Here is an 18,305-nt window from a genome sequence, read left to right on the forward strand (position 1 = left end):
GGTGCCAACAATAAGCTTACAATGGCAAGAAAAAATATTTGCCCTCTTCCTGTTTTCTGCATATTTGTCACACTTACATTTTCAGGTTTTTGATTATTCATATTTTGCATTTATTCATTTATCCAAATCTGGTTGGCCCCATGTGAAAAATGTATTGCTCCCTTTGCTGAATCGTGATTTAACTAACCACTTTTTCACGCTAGTTCAATTTTGCTGAACGACTCACTGCAATCCCAATGAAGCACTGTGACCTTGAGTCTGGATTAATGCAATGGACTAACAGTGTCACGCAGTTAGCACAATGAAAGAGACAAAATAGTCAAACTCCAAGTTTATTTCATAGTGTTGCAAGACTGACCTACAAGGATCAGCTGCAGTTACAGTATTACACTCTTGAACATTTTGATCACAAGTCAGGAATGTATTTAGTGTGTTACAAAATTGTGCGTCTGTTTCTACAGTTCAGCTAAATGTAGGAATGTCTGAAGATCAGCAATGTTGCACACGTTTATTTCGTCTTTGTAAAGACACAAAACTGAGAGCGAACTCAACGCTTAGTGAACTCAGTGGTGGAAGAGTCGCAGGCTGGTGTGCACCAGAGTAATGCCTTGCTCATTACAGGCATTGATCACAACCTCATCAGCAGCAGAGCCCGCTGGAGCTGCGATGTATTGAACGCCGCTCTGGAGACAGACACACACAGGAAGGAAATGTGAGTTATGACAGGAAGACCAGGGTTTAAGTTGCAGTGAGATTGACAAGGCGTGTGCAGCATGTACACGTTCTTCGTGCAAGGCACTTACCCTTTTGGCCCGATCTATGTTATCTCTGAAAGGGAAGAAGGCGTCAGAGCTGACAGCCACAGCCTGCAGTGAGCTGATCCAGTTCTTCTTTTCAGTCTCTGACAGTAGCTCAGGGACCTCTTCATACATCGACTTCCAAACTTCCAAGTCTGGGCCCTGCCGGCACAGGACAGAATATACACAGGACACAGGTTTTCATTTACTCACACAGTCTCAAACTTGGCATGCTGTTGGATTAGACATGACATTGAACATCAGAGGTGGGAACATCTTAAATCTTTTGTATACAAAAAGTCAGAATCTATTAACGTAATAAAATAATCTGCTGCTTTGTGCCTCAGTCCTCAATATGCACAGGAACATTGGATGTGTTTACATCTCGCAAAATACAGTAATTCTTCATCTGTTGTACAAAACACTCTTAAAACTGCATATTTATTTGTGTCCATGTCAGAAGCTGAGTTCCTCTTTGCATTTAAGACACAAAGGGTTGCATGTACGCATTTTAAATATTCACATAAACACAAATGCAGTCTTGAAATGTTTACATCCAAACAAAATAAAAACACAGTTGTACTTTTTCCTCACTGGTAACTACAGTGCACGTCTCCAAATGTTACTCCCTCACCTCTCCAATGGTGTCGCTCACATACTGGTCGATTGCGTTGGCCATCTCTGCTCTCTTCACACCACTGCGAAACTTCATGCTCAGGACTCGAGGGTGGTGCCTGAGCCACCAGTTGTCAGCTTTGTCACCCGCCAGCCGAGTGCAGTGGATACGAGACTGCTGCCCTGCACCAATACCGATAACCTGGAAAACACAGGTGAAGAAAGATTGGGGAACAACTGAGGCTCCTCTGGATTCCTTCCTCATTTATGCGCCACCTCTTACCTGTCCGTCTTTAGCATAGCACACAGAGTTAGACTGCGTGTACTTGACGGCGATGGTTGCCACGGTGAGGTCACGCACAGCTTCCTCAGAGAGCTTTAGGACACAAGAGAAGAATATGTCAGATTGGATCGAGTCAGTAAAACGTTAACACACTTCAGTGTCTTACCGAGCCTTTGGAAACAACGTTGCTGAAGAAGTCCTTATTGATACGTCCTCCATTCCTCTTTTGTTTGAGATAGAGACCAAACAACACTCTCACCTCGGTGTCGTCGGGCTCGTAGTCAGGATCCATCTGAGACACAAGCACGGACATAACCCATAACCCAGTTTACATAGCATGCATGTACTGTACACATTTTTATCTTCAGTATGACTTGCAACTACTTCAGTTACATTATCTGCCTAGAAAAAAAAAAAAAAAAAAAAAAGAGCAGGTTATTCAATCTGCATGTGTCTGAGAATTATGAGGTTTTTAAGCTAATCAGTACGTCCAAAGACATGCTTCCAAAACCAGAGACAAATACAGACGTGGGGAAACAGCGCCCTCACCTGAAGCACACAGTAGTTGCCATTCTTCTTTTTGGAAAGGATTTTGAGTGCCTCCTCATCATAACCAGGAGCAATGATACCGTCTGAGACCTAAGAATGTTACATCACAAAAAATACTATTATTATTATTATCTTTATAATTTTAATGATTAAAAAAAATAAAAAGCTTGCTCTCTTATTTACCTCTCTTGATATGATCTTAGCAGTGGGAACGTCACACACATCTGACAGAGCAATGAAATCTCCAAATGAAGACATCCTGTCTGAACCTGGAGGCACAGAGTAAATGTATAACATATTAAAAAAAAGAGAGCGCCCAGCACACAATCATTTTCAGGGCATCAGCTATACAGGTGACTTTTTAACCTCTTGCCCTTGCGTAGGCGGTGGCGAGTGGGCTGAGGTCCTTCAGCATGTCGTGCACCATGCACACTTTGGCCTCTTCCTCGGTCAGAGGAACTCCTACTGCGGCTCCTTCAGAAACAAGGTGACAGCTTTCATTGTCAGATCTATGTGGACACTGTTAACTGTAAGAGTGCGTCTGAATGGGGTCTTTCTTTCTTACCAGCAGGGCTGACGTGTTTGAAGGAAGTCGCTGCAGCCATGCTGAGGGCTCTCTTCAGCTCCCTAACGAGCTGCCACGCGTTCAGAGCGTCGCACAGGTTGATAAAGCCAGGAGCACCGTTGACCACTAAGAGAGGGAACGTTAAAAGGGGATGGGTGACATTAAAGGACAGATTGCGGCGTGGCATGGCGTGGTGTGAGGGTACCTGTGAGCGGCAGAGCCGCGCGCAGAGTGTAGATTTGAGCGGGTGCTTGGTGGGGGTTCATGCCGTATCGCAGAGGCAGCTGGGACACGCCGCGGCTGTACTGCCCGCGGAAGTAGTCGGATATAGCCTCATCATACTGTGCTGTGTGTGTGAAGGCCTGCACAGGAAGCAGAACGAGTAGAGAAAGGTTAGGAAGAAAAAAAACAAAAAAAACTGCTTACATCACTTTCTGATGTTTTAGGAAAGGAACCATCTCTCCACAAGAAAAAAGGGCTGCAGGCAAAGTGGGACAGTATTTAACTCAAAGCTCAGTGCAGTCAGACTGTGAGGTTAGAGTTCACTGCTCCTCAAATGTTAAACACATTTCATCACTCTGTGATAAACAGCCTGGACTTCGACTCGCTGACCCTCATCTCTGAGCAAATAGCAAAACCAGAACAAATAGTCACGGGGGGAGTAGCAACTCCTTAATGATCACCCTCAAGCTTTTGTTTTTTTTATTTTTAATCATAAGCCAGCTTAAAATAGCACTGGGTAATACAATGTTGTGATTATAAAGGATTGATCAAAAGAAAGCAAACTCCCTGAAGTCCCCACACATCAAGACTCCAACAGCAGCAGCAGCTATTTTGGCAACGATACCTTATAAAAAAGAGCCGGAGGCTTGATTTCCCCTCTTACTCCAAACAAAAAGTCTCTTTTCAGCATGGAGCTTAAAGTGGAACAAGTCTGAACAGAATGGATGGATGCTCGAGGCTCATGTGATCAACTCTGAAACGGCACTTTTAAAATTCTCCACGCAGGATTATGACTAACCCCATCAGGAAACGGTCTTTGACTCAACTGGTTATTAAAATTTAAGTTTAAGCAACATCGTTTTGAAGGCAACTAGCTGTAACATATGGTAAATGACCTGCATTTATATAGCGCCTTACTAGTCCCTAAGGATTCCAAAGCGCTTTACATATCCAGTCATCCACCCATTCACGCACACATTCAACATATGGCTCCTTCAATACATGATCAGGCATTAAAGACACCCCCCCCCCCCCCCCCCCCATAGGGCTGGGTCATATCATACCGTTCACTGTAATACCGGTTTAATGTTAGGCAATGATAAGAAAATGAAATATGGCGATAGAATATGGGGAAAACGCACATGCTTTGTTTTCATACGCAGATGGCAGAAAAAGCATGGCGGTGACGGAGAATGAGGATCGTTGAATGAAACAGATGAACCAGAATTGGTTTGTAAAAATGCTGCAACTTCAGTGGTGTGGAACTAGTTTGGCTTTTGCAAGTCAGATACACACCAAAGGACAATTTTTGGTAGAGCATGCTAGCGGGCCGTCGTTATTACCGTGTTTTTCGGAAAATAAGACGCACTTAAAATCAATCCTTTGTGTGCTCCTTATAATCCCGTGTGCCTTATGTATGAATTCTGGTTGTGTTTACTGACCTCGAACCGATTTTATGTGCTACACGGCGCTCGAAAATCTGTCAAAAAATGTTTTAGTACGACTTTGCTAAGCTACGAACCCGCACCGCTTGATGGACTGTCGGAGCATTACGGCAACCGCAGGCAGGAGCCTGGCGGAGTGATACGTACTGTGCTTCAACATAATATTACCGTATTGTGTGTGTATAACCTCTTTTAAGTTTTGTGGATATTATACATGGTTATGCTGAGGATATGTCGGCCAATTTCCACTGGAAATGCCTTTTGGTTAAACTGTCAGCAAGGAATTTGCATTTGCACTGTTAAATTTTTATATAACTTTAATGCACATAAAAAACAGCTGCTTGTTTAAGTGAAAATACATTGATGGGGCTTTTTTTGCACTAATAAAGTTGTGGAATTGTAAGGTATTTATTTTGTCTCGCGCCAATTATATCGTCCGTTATATCTTTATCGCAAATTTTCAAATATATTGTGATAAATAGCAATTTATAAAATATAAAACGTGATATGTGAATTTCTGAAACTGCAGTATGCCAACCAACACGCAAACATGTGACTTCATGTGATCACCTGGTCACGGCTGATAGCCGCCCCTCCATGAGCCTGGCTCTACTGGAGGTTTCTTCCTGTTAAAAGGGAGTTTTTCCTTCCCACTGTCACCAAGTGTGCGCTCACAGTGGGTTGTTCAATTATTGGGATTTTCTCTGTATTACTGTAGGGTTTTTATCTTGTCTAGTCTTATCTGGCGCTATATAAATAAAATTGGATTGAATGACAAACTTTAAATGGCCTCCCTCTGACAGGTATGATAAAGCAGAAACGCATAAAGAAATTATGCGTTTGGAGAGGTGACAGCTTGTGCCCTTTTACCCCATTTTCAAAACATAATCCAAAACCAACCCTCACCTTAACCCCGCCCCCCCCCAAAACTGCATTATAACCTTAAAACCCTTAAATCTAAAAGCCCACCTCAAAAAGTCTACAAGTTTGTATTTTCCTAAAATTCCTTTCTCAGAAAAATCAGGTCACACGCTTGCAACAAAACAGACTCACTTTCAGGGCCAGAGTCCGGCGAGTTTCCAGGGTCGTGTCTTTGTCCGCCGAATTCTCCATCTCCTTGGCAACCAGCAAATAGTCGGCAGGATCGCACACAATGGTGACCCGAGCGTGGTTTTTGGCTGCTGCTCTGAGCAGAGTTACACCACCTGAGAAGAAAGAACAGTTTTTATCAATACACGCAGAGTACACAAATAAATAAGTGTTTCATCATTAGTAAGACAGGCAAGCAAAGAGTGCACTTCTATGCATTACCGATATCAATCTGCTCTACGGCATCCTCCACCGTGACATCCGGGTTAGAGACGGTCTTTATGAATGGGTACAGGTTGCACACCACCACTCTTGAAAAGGGCAAACAAAGGAAAATCTTTTCATACTTAAAAACTTTCAAACACTGGAGTACAATAATGAACTGATGGCCCTCACATTTTAAATGCAGGTGCATTTTTCTAGCTAAACAGCTGCTTCTTACTGATCCAGCTGTGCAGGCACACTACACAGCAGTTCTGCCAGCTTCAGATAAGTTAAAGATGGAGATCAGTTCAGTGGGAGATCCTACATAGACCTAAGGTGTTCATGGGAATCCACATGCTCAAAACAAGCTGTTCACAGTTAATTCTCTTATACATGCATAGTGTTTTCAGTCTATGCATTTAGGCATAATAAACTCGAACTTATTGCAACTTGTCTGAGAGAAATCCACGTATTTCCTCGGATTCTGTTGAGCAGAAGTGTCTGACATACCGGTACTTATGTGAATGAAATTACCACAACTGGTTAAACAGATCGTTTTATCAACGTGCTGGTGCTTCCCTTTGGTTCTGGATAAAACATCTTTGGTGGGCACCGAGCATTTTTCGTGGTAGGTATTAGTAAGCAGGGTCACCTGCTGTTTGAAAAGCTCTAATGTTCAACCTGTAATGATCAAAATCGTGTTTTGCAGCACGGTGTTACAAACTGAATGGGGTTAATCGTGTGTCCATGCAATACATTTTTGCGCTTCTTCATTTGAGACCACTACCAAAGAAAGTACAAAGCAAGACAAGCTTTGCTCGAGCGTGTCTTATGACTACTTGTGTAAACAGTCAGTAAATGAAATCATTAAATCCATTAACTTTACTGCAGTTTCAGCATTTTTTCATATGTTGCCAAACATTTTAAAAAATCCGACAAAAAAAGAAAAAAAGCAAGTATTGCACACCGACAACAGGATCCACTGATTTTCTTGTCTTTAAAAGAAAAAAAAAAAAGTTGTTAAGAAACAGTCATCTGCTAAACTTCAATCACGTGTCGTTTAATCTTCCACTGAGGACACAGTGAAATCGAATCATTCTTCCAATGAACAGGAGTCACAGGATGAGCATGCACGGGCAGCAGGTTTCCAATTATCCAGCAGCCAAATCAACTCGACATGCTTCTTGATTAAAAAGCACGTGCCTGCACTCCACATGGGTCACATGTGCACAAGGGTTTCATTTCCACTCAGCCTTCTCTTTCTACTGCAAGTACACACAAACATCCAGCATACTGTACACATCAGAGTATTTTACATGCTTGAGAAAGCTTTTGCCCATTTCTGTTTGCTGTGTTTGTCTCACCTTACCAGGCTGTAGCCCAGCTTCTCCATGTCAGCGGTGTCACTGGGTGTTTTTCTGGCCAGGATACCTCCATGCACTGCAGGATGCAGGGTCTTCACTCTGCCGCCCAGCATCTCTGGATGTCCAGTCAGTTCAGACACATCCCTGACACAAAGCAGAGACTCTGAGAACTTAGAGAAGGCCTCACATGCTGCAGGTATCTACAGTACTGCAGTAGTACATGTGGACGCCTATGGCTTTGACTTTAAGGGCTAGTGGAGCACCCACCTGACGGCCAGTCCAGCATCCCGCAGGGCTTTGGCTGTGCCCCCTGAGGCCACCAGAGACAGCCCCACACCCACCAGCCTCTTAGCGAAGTCCAACAGTCCAGTTTTGTCAGAAACACTCAGAAGTGCTGCAAAGACAGATGAGCAGAGCTTTAACCCAGGACTTGTTGTCATTTTACAAACGCAAACGAAGAATAAATGCCCGTTTTTAGTGAAGTGGAGCTAACCACGTTGGCTAATGTTAGCCAGTCAGCTAGCAGCCTGCATGTCGCAACACCAAAACTCAGAAAGTTTGTTTCATGCTCAGAGAAACTCACCAAGCTCCGAGGAAGCCATGTTCACGGTCACAGTGTTCACAGTGGGCAGTCTGTCTGTCTGAGCGTCGGCTGGCTCTCTGCTCACGCTTCTCCCAGTTTCACAATTAGCAAACGATGCAGAGGAGGCTGAGGCAAAGCTGCAGGCTGTTCACGGCTTCATCATGCGCTTCAAAACTACGAACGCCCGCCCTTCTGAAGCCGGCCCGCCCCTCGCACACAAGCGCACCCAAAAGAGCAAAACGGCGCAGAAAATGCGCATTTACATTAGAAAAACGCAATTAACACAAAATATTACTACAACAACAACAATAAGTACTACTGCAAATAATAAGAATGACCACACACACTCACTAATAGACAGCAGTATTTCCAATTACCTTTAGATTTATGTCTTGAAATGTGAGACTGTGTAAATTATGAATTTCACATTCATATCATCAGTACAGCAGTAACTAGCTATGTTGTCTTGATGTCATTTCAAAATTACTCTTGCTTATTTTATATGAAAGTGTAATACTGGATTTGTAAACGTGTGATCATCAATTTTGAGTTAATTTGAGGATTTACCAGCAAAATTACAATCATAAGCCGGGGAGGGGCTGCAGCTAGTAAGGCCACCCAGACGAGGTGTCATTCTTGGTTTTGCCACAAGAGGGCAGACTTGGTCCTTCTTCGTACACGTGTCAGCGTGTTTCTGTTTTTTGCATTTCATATATTTTATTAACAAATAATCCGAAGCTTGGCAAAGTTCACTGACATCATACACCTGGTGACACGAAGAGCGCTTTCTCCTAATAATAAGTTTATCCTTGATTTATAGATTTAATTAAAAAATACTAATAATAATATGTTGTTTTTTAATAACATTAAAACACAACATATTATTATTAGTATATTCCTGACCAGCATGAATTTTAGTTTAAGCTACAGAGTATATAAATTAAAGAGTGGTTGGGAGAAGTGACTGAATGAAACAGTACCTAAACAGGCTTTATTTCTTACCTGATGACAGAAAATTAAAAATTCTTCTTCTTAATTTATTTTACCAAGATCATCTGTAAAAACATGAAGTAAAAATTCCTTGTTGTGACAGGTGGGTGTCAACCAGGAAGTTGTTCGCGAAGGCATCATGATTCAGTTTAAGTTAAGTTGTTGTAGTTTATATATTCCACAAAACACTGATAGAAACATGAGTGTGATGTTCTACTGCAACAAAACCAGTAAATATGTGTTAATGTGATGTTTCTAGTATTGGGAAAAAACTAAATTGCTTTATCAGTGAACAAAAATATAAAAGACGCATATATTCTGCATATGCTCTTCATGCAGATACAATCCTTAGAGGTCACGGCAGCAGATCATCATCCCCTCCATCTAACCTTGTCCCAGCATCCTCCTCTGTCACACCACCCCTCCGAGTGTCCTCCTTGGATTCCAGCGAGAGTAGATGTGGAGTCTTCCCATGCTTCTGTTAGCGATGCTCCATCTGAATGGATGATAACAACATTCGGAACAAACTAGCAGGTGGAGATGGCCCCCTATTGGCCCATAAATATGGGGCTGATTTCTGCTAATAACGCCCATTTTATGGACTGATAACATCTGAAGCGGGTGTCATTACACCCATGAACTGCATGGCAAACTGTGGTCTTCGTCTTTTCCTCCTGCCTGGCAGCGCCATCTCCAACATCCTTTGTCCAATTTTTTCACTAATCCTTGAACATGTCTGAACTATCCCAGCCTTGCCTCTATTTCTACGACTGTCCCTGTGATAGACTCATTTCTAATCCTGTCCATGATGGTCACACCAGTGACAATATTAACCGTGTCAGCTCTGCAAGCTCACTCCACCTACATTTTGTTTCCTGTCTACACCAGAGTGGAACAGGCCTTACTTCACTTGTATGCAGAAAATATTCCTGAATCAGCTGAATTTTTCAAGCAAGACATTGCTGACCTTAACCACAGCCATGTTATCATAACCCATGCTTCTACAGTTCAGACTGGACCTCTGCACGGCCCTTTTCTGGATTGGCATGACTGGAAGCTTTGACATCAGAGCATCCAGCTGTCACTGTGTTGTGAGAGTGTGGCTTTATAATTTAATAAAGTTAATCAGAAAAATTATGATGAGCAGGAAAGCAAATTAATATGCCCGAAAAATTAGATTGTATTATAATTAAAAAACAAAAGAAAAAAACTTTTCCTCACTAATGATAAAGGTTGTCACAATCATCCAGAAGATCCAAACACTTAAAGAGAAAACAGGCCTGGTGTCAGTTTACGTCTCCTTGAAAAGTGAGATAACCTTCATTCCTCCTCACACAGATGGACGGCCTCTCCATTGTTGCAGAAATCCATCATGATTTTTATTTATTTTTTTATTCAGTAAATTTATGACACGAACATTTACACGGGACGGAAATTCAAAAAAACTGTCCCAATCAGCCTTAATTCACCCTACTTTTCCTGCAATAATAAATGACGCCCATGAATACATTCACCCCTAAAACGCCTCTTCAATAAACTTTACTGGCAAAGAAAAAAGAAAAAAAGTGCCCTTTTTCGTGCTTTAGAACAGCGTTTTAAGTCGGACAGATGTGGATTTATGGGACCCCGTCGCTCACTGCAGCCTTACTTGTCCATTAGTTAAGTGACAGGACAGGGCCCAGGGAAACCTGCGGCGGTACGTGTGATTACGTTAAAAGATCGCACAATCTGTTCATATTTACGTAATGAGTCCGGCATTTTGCTGATTGATTAAACTACAGGGTGTAAATATTTTAAGGGCACGCTGATTTATAATCCGACAAAGCAAAAAAAAAGAAAAAAAAAAGAAGAAGGAGGCCAATTTATTTGTCTAACCATGAAAATGGGGGTTTCTGGTAAACCGTTCTTGACGTCTCACGGGCTGACTTGAGTGATTCAATAGACAGTGAAAGATTTTTATAGAAAGACGCGGGCTCTCTGCGCATTATTGGGGAAAAACAGAGAGAGGCAGGAGCCCGTCAGCACTTTTTGTTGCCGGAAAGTGACAGCGTTATCAGCGGTGAGTGTAATTTACGCGAGGGGGGAAATTTTTTAATCAACACGCACAGTGTATTCAGATTAAATTAGAGGAGAAACAGAATCAATGACCTCCATATATTCCTCCGCTGCCTTATCAATTAGCTGTGATTTTGTGTGTGTGCGCGCGCGTCCTGTGTCAGAGGGCCCTCTGTCATAAAATGGGCCAAATGGCATTCGTCATAGAGCTGACAAGTCACACAACTAAATGAGCTCCTATTGATTCGTGAGATTTTTCATCAGCCAAATTAAAAGCTGCGGTTTGATAGAGGCTCACTCTGCAGGCGTGTTACGTTCACTCCTATTAAATCAAGTCAAAGTTAAACGAAAACTTCTTTGGAGTTAAACACTGGCTAAATAAATAAATAAAAAAGCGGATTTGATGCTGCTTCAGGTTAATCATCATTTCGATCTTAACCAGATTTGTTAAAGCCCTGACCACGTGTTAAAACTCGTATCCTTGTGTGCTTCCACCTTTCTTTATTTGATCCCTTTCGTTATAAAACCTTTGATCTTCTGTGAGGTCTCTCTGAGCAGAGATTTCCGCTGTATTGCCACTAAGAAGGTCCTCATAGTTTACCACAGCCTCACCTCAGAAGCTCTGGAGGTCTTTTTTTTTTTTTTCATGAAATTGATCCTTTACTGTCACTTAAAATAAAACTTGCACAAATGGCATGAATGCTTATGTATACATAAGCACTGGGAAATATTCCCAGTGCTTATGTATTTGCACTGGAATATTTCAGCAGAGGTCTCATAACACAGTTTTATGAATATGTTATCAGATTTGTTTCGATAAAGTTTGATGTCAAGGTGATTCTTTGTACTTGATGTCAGCTGTAATTATTCTGTTATTTATCCTACGCAAACATATACATGATTTTCATATTAAAAGTATATTTTTTAACAAGTGATGCTCTTAAGGGTCTCTTAAGTTTCTTATATATATAAGACAGAACAGCCAAGAGCCTCATAAGGGTGCTAAAAGCACTGCTAAATCACTGCCACCAGTTAAGAATGCATTTAATCACTATATAAATATGTGACCGTGGTCTGAGAGAGGGTTAAGTTTCACCACACTGCATGTCCTCCAGTCTGCTCCTTAATCACAGCCCTTACATAGGGGTCCAATAAAAAGCCTCTTGCGGTTGCACAAACTCATCATGCCGTTGCTCTTGGAAATTAAAATGGGCCTATGTGACCGCTCCCCATCAGGCTTTTGATTGCTTTACTTCCTATTCATTAGCTTAATTATTTGGCCATCAGTAAACCTCACCAAGTAATTAATATCTGAGAGCCTCTGCAGTAAATTAAAACTGTGAAATGAGACGTACTTGTGCTTTGGTTTACTACCAGAGGCAGCAGGGATGTGAGCTAATGGGTGGGAACTGAAAAAGACGCAAACATGAACAGTGAATTGCTTTTGTAGCCAAGGAGCATTTTCACGGGAGTGAGATAAAGCTGTTTGTGTTTTTTTCCTTTCTTTTGCACAACAACTCTCAGAGTGGTTATCCAGCACTTTGGTCCAGACTGAAAAACACATCATAATTACATTCTTCTTGCTTTCTGGATTAATTTTAGTTGTGCAAATGATTCCCTGATTTTTCAGAAAGAATTCCATAGTCTCTCTCTGGGTACTCCAGCTTCTTCCCACAGTCTAGAGACTTGCTTGTTAGACTGATTATCAATAGGTCTTAGGTGTGAATGTGAGCACAACAGGTTGTCTCTCTCTCTGTGTATTAGCCCTGTGACAAAAATTGAAATTGAATTAAATAATAGAATAAATAGAAGTATATCTTATCCATCCACAGCAGCTGTTAGCAGACGTTGCTTTGTAGACTTCAGCTGGTAATTTAATCACGAGGCAGCAGGTAAGCAGCTCCTTCAACGCTCAGCACCATCCCTGTGTGAGTTCTTTTATGTATTTTAAAAAACAATTGAAATCAAATGTATTTGTCCATATATATATATATATATACATTTCTATCACATCAAATGGAAATAATTCACTTCTTTTGTTGCCATTTTCTTTATTTCACATTTACACCACACAAGTTTGAGATAAATACACGTACGATTCATCCTTCAATCATTCAAATAAATTAAGTTCATTTATTTACATGTAAGTGACGACAACGAAGTCATAAATATTATTGAAAAAAAAATCTGAATATTCACATTAAATGCACAAATGGAAATGCGCTACATGGGATGTTGTGCAAAGTCTGGGAGCAAAAACATCTGGAACTGCAGCTGTTTCTGAGCCTTTGTCCGTTCTATCAATGGTCACACGGCTCGTGCGCCTCCTGAACCTCATCAAACTGTTTGAATGTGTTGTAGTTCACTCCTCTTAACATTTAATTCCTAAAAAATGTGTTCACTGAGTGGAGCTCAGGCTGTGAGTGGATGGAGGAAACAAGTTTGCCACAGAGGACCACTGGCGCATTAAAAAAGAGCAAAATTAGGGAAAGAAAGAAGCAGTTTTTTCCAGCATGCTGCAGCAATGTAAATTACTTAGTGATAATTCTATTCACAAATAGTTTAAGCACTATACACGCGTCATAATCCTGCATTTGTTTATGTGTGATTGTGTGAATGAGTCCAACAAATGTCTTGATTGGAAAAACCTTCTCAGAGCATACGAGGTGAAGATCTTTAGGTTTGTCCTCTCTCACAAACACAGACTTTCCTGTTGTGACTTTGCTGAAACACTCAGGTAATTCTCATGTGTTTTTAAAACCTTTTTCTGGGTGTGTATTCACAGTCCTGCCCCAATTTTCCTGTCACCCCCACCCACTTCCACCCCATCCAGCTCATCATCAGAGAAAGGGCTGTGGGAGCTGTAGCCAGCTTCATTGTTACGCTGCAAGAAGTCCGTGGTTTGCTGGATCCCAACTAGGTTACCCGCAGAAAGAGGAAAGCCACGCTGGGGTGCCTCCGCTACTTCTTCCTCCTCATCCTCTCCATCTTCTTCCTCTTCTCCATCCTCCAATTCGAGAGCTATCCTTCGGTCGTCCGGGTTCAAAGCTCGTCTGCTCTCACTGGATTTGTCGGAGCCTGTCTTTCCCGAGCTGCGTAGTCTCTCTGCCTCAGACTGGGTGGAGGCAGTGGCCTGCTCCTTTGCCTTCCGACTGCGCTTCCACTTCATCCTCCGATTTTGGAACCAGATCTTCACCTGCGAAGTGATCATAGTAGAAGAAGAACGCATGTTTAAAAGAAGAAACGCAACCTGGGGTTTGTCTGAACAGAAACAAAGACAAATTTAGTCACAGCTCCAGAAGCTCTCTCTTTCCTATTTCTTTTTTCTTTGTTAGATAAAAGCTGCTTTATAAATTGTTTATTCTATTTTACCTTCATTTTTAAGGTGATATGTTTCATATTGCATGTCAGTGTTGGGGAGGATAAAAAGTGTTATTTTGGGGTTCATGCTGTGGTCATCATTAACGACATCACTCTTTATTATCACAAATTTTTTATCCCTCCTCCTCCTACCAGAGGTATTAGCATTCATAACACTGAAACAATCAGCGACAAATAAATATTAACAGAAACATAAGACATGTGAGTCTTACACACATGAATATATGAAGATAGGTAAACAATGAACACCGAAAACTGCCACAGATGATTGACAACACAACATCTGTGGACATGAGAAGCAGTTTGCTGATCAGCTAACTGCAACAAGAATGAAGATACTTTAGTAAAGTGTAACATTTAAAGCTGATCTAATAGAGTGCTGCTGGCTGTTTTCATGGTATAAAAATGGTTTGGTCTTATTTAAGGCTACAATAAAAAAGAAAAAGGAAGATGAAATCTGTTGATTGGTTGTTTTCTTTTTATTTTCTCCCTATTTTGATATTGTGGCTCATTTAGTGTTATTAGGTGATGGGTTTCACACTCCTTTAACTCTACCGAGTTATTCTTATTAAGAAAATAAAAAATAGATATAAATGTTATAACTGCAACTACACACATACAGTGTGCTGGCATCTGTTGAGCGCCGTGATCTGGAGATGTAAAGAGGAGCTCTGCAGTCTCTGGTCTGGCTCACCTGTGTTTCGGTCAGCATGAGTGAAGTGGCCACCTCGAAGCGCTTGGGCCTGGACAGGTATTTGTTAAGCTTGAACTGGTTCTCCAGCTCCAGGAGTTGCTGGCTGGTGAAGGCGGTGCGGGGCCTCCTGCATTTCCCCAACAGGCCTGACTGAGCACCCGCTGGAAGAGGAACAGCAAAGTTATCAGTTTGTGTGTGGTCCCATGCAAGATGACTATAAGTGTATATTTTAAAAACCTAAATCACCTAAAAACAGGATGAATATGTGCATATTAATATTAATATTATAAAGTTATTTCCTAATTATTTGGATTCATTTAAGGCTCTATCCAGGAATATTTGCTCACTGGCTGCCACCACTCTTATTTATATACTGTAACATCAAGGACATCAGAAGTTCATGGTAATGTTGTGGGTGGGAACAGACGCACATATGCCGGCACTCTCCGGCCATCATTAACTATAATAGCTTTACTCCAGTTTATTGTTGACGGGGGGGACACGGCAGAAGCGGGCGCAGGGGCCATAAAAATACAGGCATGCCATTAACTTAATGAAAATTCAATGAAGGCTTTTAGGATTTTATTGATGAACTACAGAACGTTTTAGGTGTTTGTTTATAGTTTCTTCGTCACACAAAGACAGTTTTCATCGGGCTGGCGTTTATAGAGAAATAAATGGGGCAAAATTAAAATATGACAGAGACGCAGTAAAACAGGTGCCACTGTACTGTGAGGGACGATGTATGACTGCCATTAACGCGACATACAGGACTTAGATAAAACAACAACAACAACAACAACAAAAACAACAGAAGGCGCACAAAGCAAAGCTAACCGAAGGCTTTAAATTACGCTGCCAGTGAAATGTATTTATGAATAATAAATAAACAAATCAAAATGCTGCCCGTTTCTTTCTCAGATTATTATTAAATATTAAGGTTTTTAAATGTAATAAAACTTTGGAGAATAGAAAAAAATCTATGTCAGAATCGTTAGTCCGGTTTGTGATTTAAACAATAAATCTGTGCTGTGTGCTTGATATCATGAAAAAATAAGCAAACATAAAAACCCCGAAATGACAACTATTTAGTTATTAATTAAGCATAATAATAATAATAATAATAATAATAATAATAATAATAATAATAAGATTAACTTGACCAGTTCCGCCTAAACTCTTTCTCTTTTAGTGTAACACACAGCTGTCTGAAAATAAAATAAATTAACAGATAAATTCTCCTGTGAAATTAATTTATTTTTATTTATATATTTATTTATTTTAAAGTTAGATTATTCTGGACCTCTGCTTATCTAATGTCATCACACTTACAGCTGTAATCCGGCAGTCGTGGCACCATGAGCCCAGCGCGGATCCAGTGCTCCAGGGGCAGAGATCCAGCCATGGTAGCCACCTTCAGGTGCTCTGGGTAGGTCTGCGATAGGTGCGTGAAGCCAGTGTAGGCGAACGCAGGGTGTTGTCCACCCAACGCCGACAGTGGGTACATGGGTGCAGGATACATGCCGGGAATCGCTCCCTGAGGCAGCGATGCAAGCCCCGGATGGGGCAGATTGAGGACACTCTGCTTGGGGATTATTCCGGTCTGAAGGTGCGCTCCTCGCGGGGACGGAGTGTCCCCACGGCGGCATGAGACCGGGCTGCCGGCCGGGCTGTCACTGCTCAGACCGGGTGAGAGGTCTCGACCACACCGATTGGTCTCATCGGCGAGAAGAGCGTCGATTCGAAAGTTTTTCGATTTCTCCATGATGGCTTCAGCAGCAGCAGAGAGAGAGCGAGAGAGAGCGGGACTGAGGAGTCTTTAGAAAAAACAAGTCGAGCTCTCTCCAGGTGCGCACCTGTGCCGTGCTCTTCAGTCACAAAATCATAAGCTCTCCTTTCCCCCTTTTATAAAGAAAAATAACCCGAAACCTGTATATTCGTTTAAAAAACACATTGGCAGGTTTTTCCCTCGTTGTACTTGTTTCAGCTAAATGCCACTCTAACTGACACCCGCGTGTGCGCGCGTGCACCGGTTTCTTTAAATTGCGCCTTTATGTCAGTCCGCACCATCGAGTCTCTTGGAAAACTAACCCACAGAGGTATGTTTCCCTCTACATCAGCCGTCCTTCTCCACCCCTGGAGGCCTCTCCCAGCTGGGGATTGGCTGGAGCTCGAGCTGCTCTGACGGGCCTCTAATCAGCTAATTACTCGCTCGTTTCTCCCCCCAGAAAGCATTCAGAGTGAGGTAATGTCCAACCCTTGTCCCGCCTGCAAACACCTTCAACTGCATCAAAGCACCGAAGTACATTAGAAGATTGGGCAATTGTATTTTCAGTATCTATCTTACTGCCAGCTCATCGTACTCTCCACAGATTGCGGCTACCTGGCTGCCATAAACAAAGAATTATACGCTGCTTTCATTGTCCAGACTAATTATTAGTGCTGCTAATATCCTCCACACCTTAGAGCCAAATACTGGCCTGTTTTCCACACTAATGTTATTGGTTACCTCTGATTGGTGTGACGTTAGAGACGTTGTGTACGGTATTTAAATCATTAGTATTAATGGTTTGTTTCATTCCTATACCAAGGCCATACCGATGCTATTAAAGTTTACGATCAGGAATTGCACACAAACCGTATAAAAGTGTAATGACTTGGCAGAAGAGGCTATAAGTTAATTGGCCCTCTGCTTAATGTGAACTAATGCAGTTTTAAGACTGGAGAAAGGCGGCGTACATCCGTCTCTCTTCGTCTCTCAGACATGGTACCACAACATCGATAGAGATACAGTTTATCAAAAATTATAAGTCACAGAATAATAAGTGGAATCTGCATGTTGCTGCACCAGAAGGAAAACTCCATCTTTTGATAATGCGACATTACAGATCTCTATCCAACCCAACAATAACTATAAATAATGTGATTTTTTCCTGTGCAGTTGTGGCTTGTGTAATACTAACAATCTAATATTTATATTTATTTGTTTTATGTGTTCCCAAGAATATGTTTTAGGCTCTAACACCTTCACTAACAAATATTCATCTTTTCCTCATGTCACAATATTACATTTTCCACATAAAAGCACACGTGGGCCTTTGTGTGCTTCGTTCTGCTGATGTGAACAAAAACGCCACCTGTTTGAGGACACCCCCTTCTTAAATCTGTAAAATTGTGCGCACACGTGTGTATGTGCGGTGCAGTTGACCTCCAGGAAATTGCTAGTCCGCCCATTTCTCACTCTCTCTTTCTCCTTTACCGTGTTACTGCGGTGTCTCTCATCCTCAGCTCTCTCTCTCTCTATCAGGCAGATTGGTGTCTGTCTCCGGGGCTGATATAGAGGTAATTTGCTCCTGGGTAATCAGTGCTACCTTCTGCCTGTTTCTCGCAACCTCTCCCCTCTTTTCTTTTGCCTTTATTATTTGAAAGTATTTAAATAGCCAGGCCACCGCTAAACCTGTCACTTGAG

General features: G+C 41.8%; 2 protein-coding genes across 2 annotated transcripts; both read right to left on the reverse strand.

The window, feature by feature from the left end:
- Positions 1–316: 316 nt before the first annotated feature.
- atic (5-aminoimidazole-4-carboxamide ribonucleotide formyltransferase/IMP cyclohydrolase) lies at positions 317–7,890 on the reverse strand. Its single transcript, XM_004543398.2, has 15 exons — positions 7,717–7,890; positions 7,401–7,527; positions 7,134–7,277; positions 5,788–5,876; positions 5,530–5,681; positions 3,015–3,171; positions 2,810–2,935; positions 2,611–2,718; positions 2,428–2,513; positions 2,245–2,334; positions 1,862–1,987; positions 1,696–1,788; positions 1,432–1,614; positions 804–959; positions 317–683 (listed from the first exon to the last, which is right to left on the reverse strand). Exons 1-15 carry the CDS (start codon positions 7,733–7,735, stop codon positions 564–566), a joined length of 1,776 nt encoding a protein of 591 aa, XP_004543455.1. The 5' UTR covers positions 7,736–7,890; the 3' UTR covers positions 317–563.
- Positions 7,891–12,805: 4,915 nt separating this feature from the next.
- On the reverse strand, positions 12,806–16,902 carry mnx2b (motor neuron and pancreas homeobox 2b). Its single transcript, XM_004543399.3, has 3 exons — positions 16,169–16,902; positions 14,837–14,997; positions 12,806–13,957 (listed from the first exon to the last, which is right to left on the reverse strand). Exons 1-3 carry the CDS (start codon positions 16,599–16,601, stop codon positions 13,541–13,543), a joined length of 1,011 nt encoding a protein of 336 aa, XP_004543456.1. The 5' UTR covers positions 16,602–16,902; the 3' UTR covers positions 12,806–13,540.
- Between the last annotated feature and the right edge of the window lie 1,403 nt (positions 16,903–18,305).

This window comes from Maylandia zebra, linkage group LG1, assembly GCF_041146795.1.
Source record: "Maylandia zebra isolate NMK-2024a linkage group LG1, Mzebra_GT3a, whole genome shotgun sequence".
NCBI lineage: Eukaryota > Metazoa > Chordata > Actinopteri > Cichliformes > Cichlidae > Maylandia > Maylandia zebra.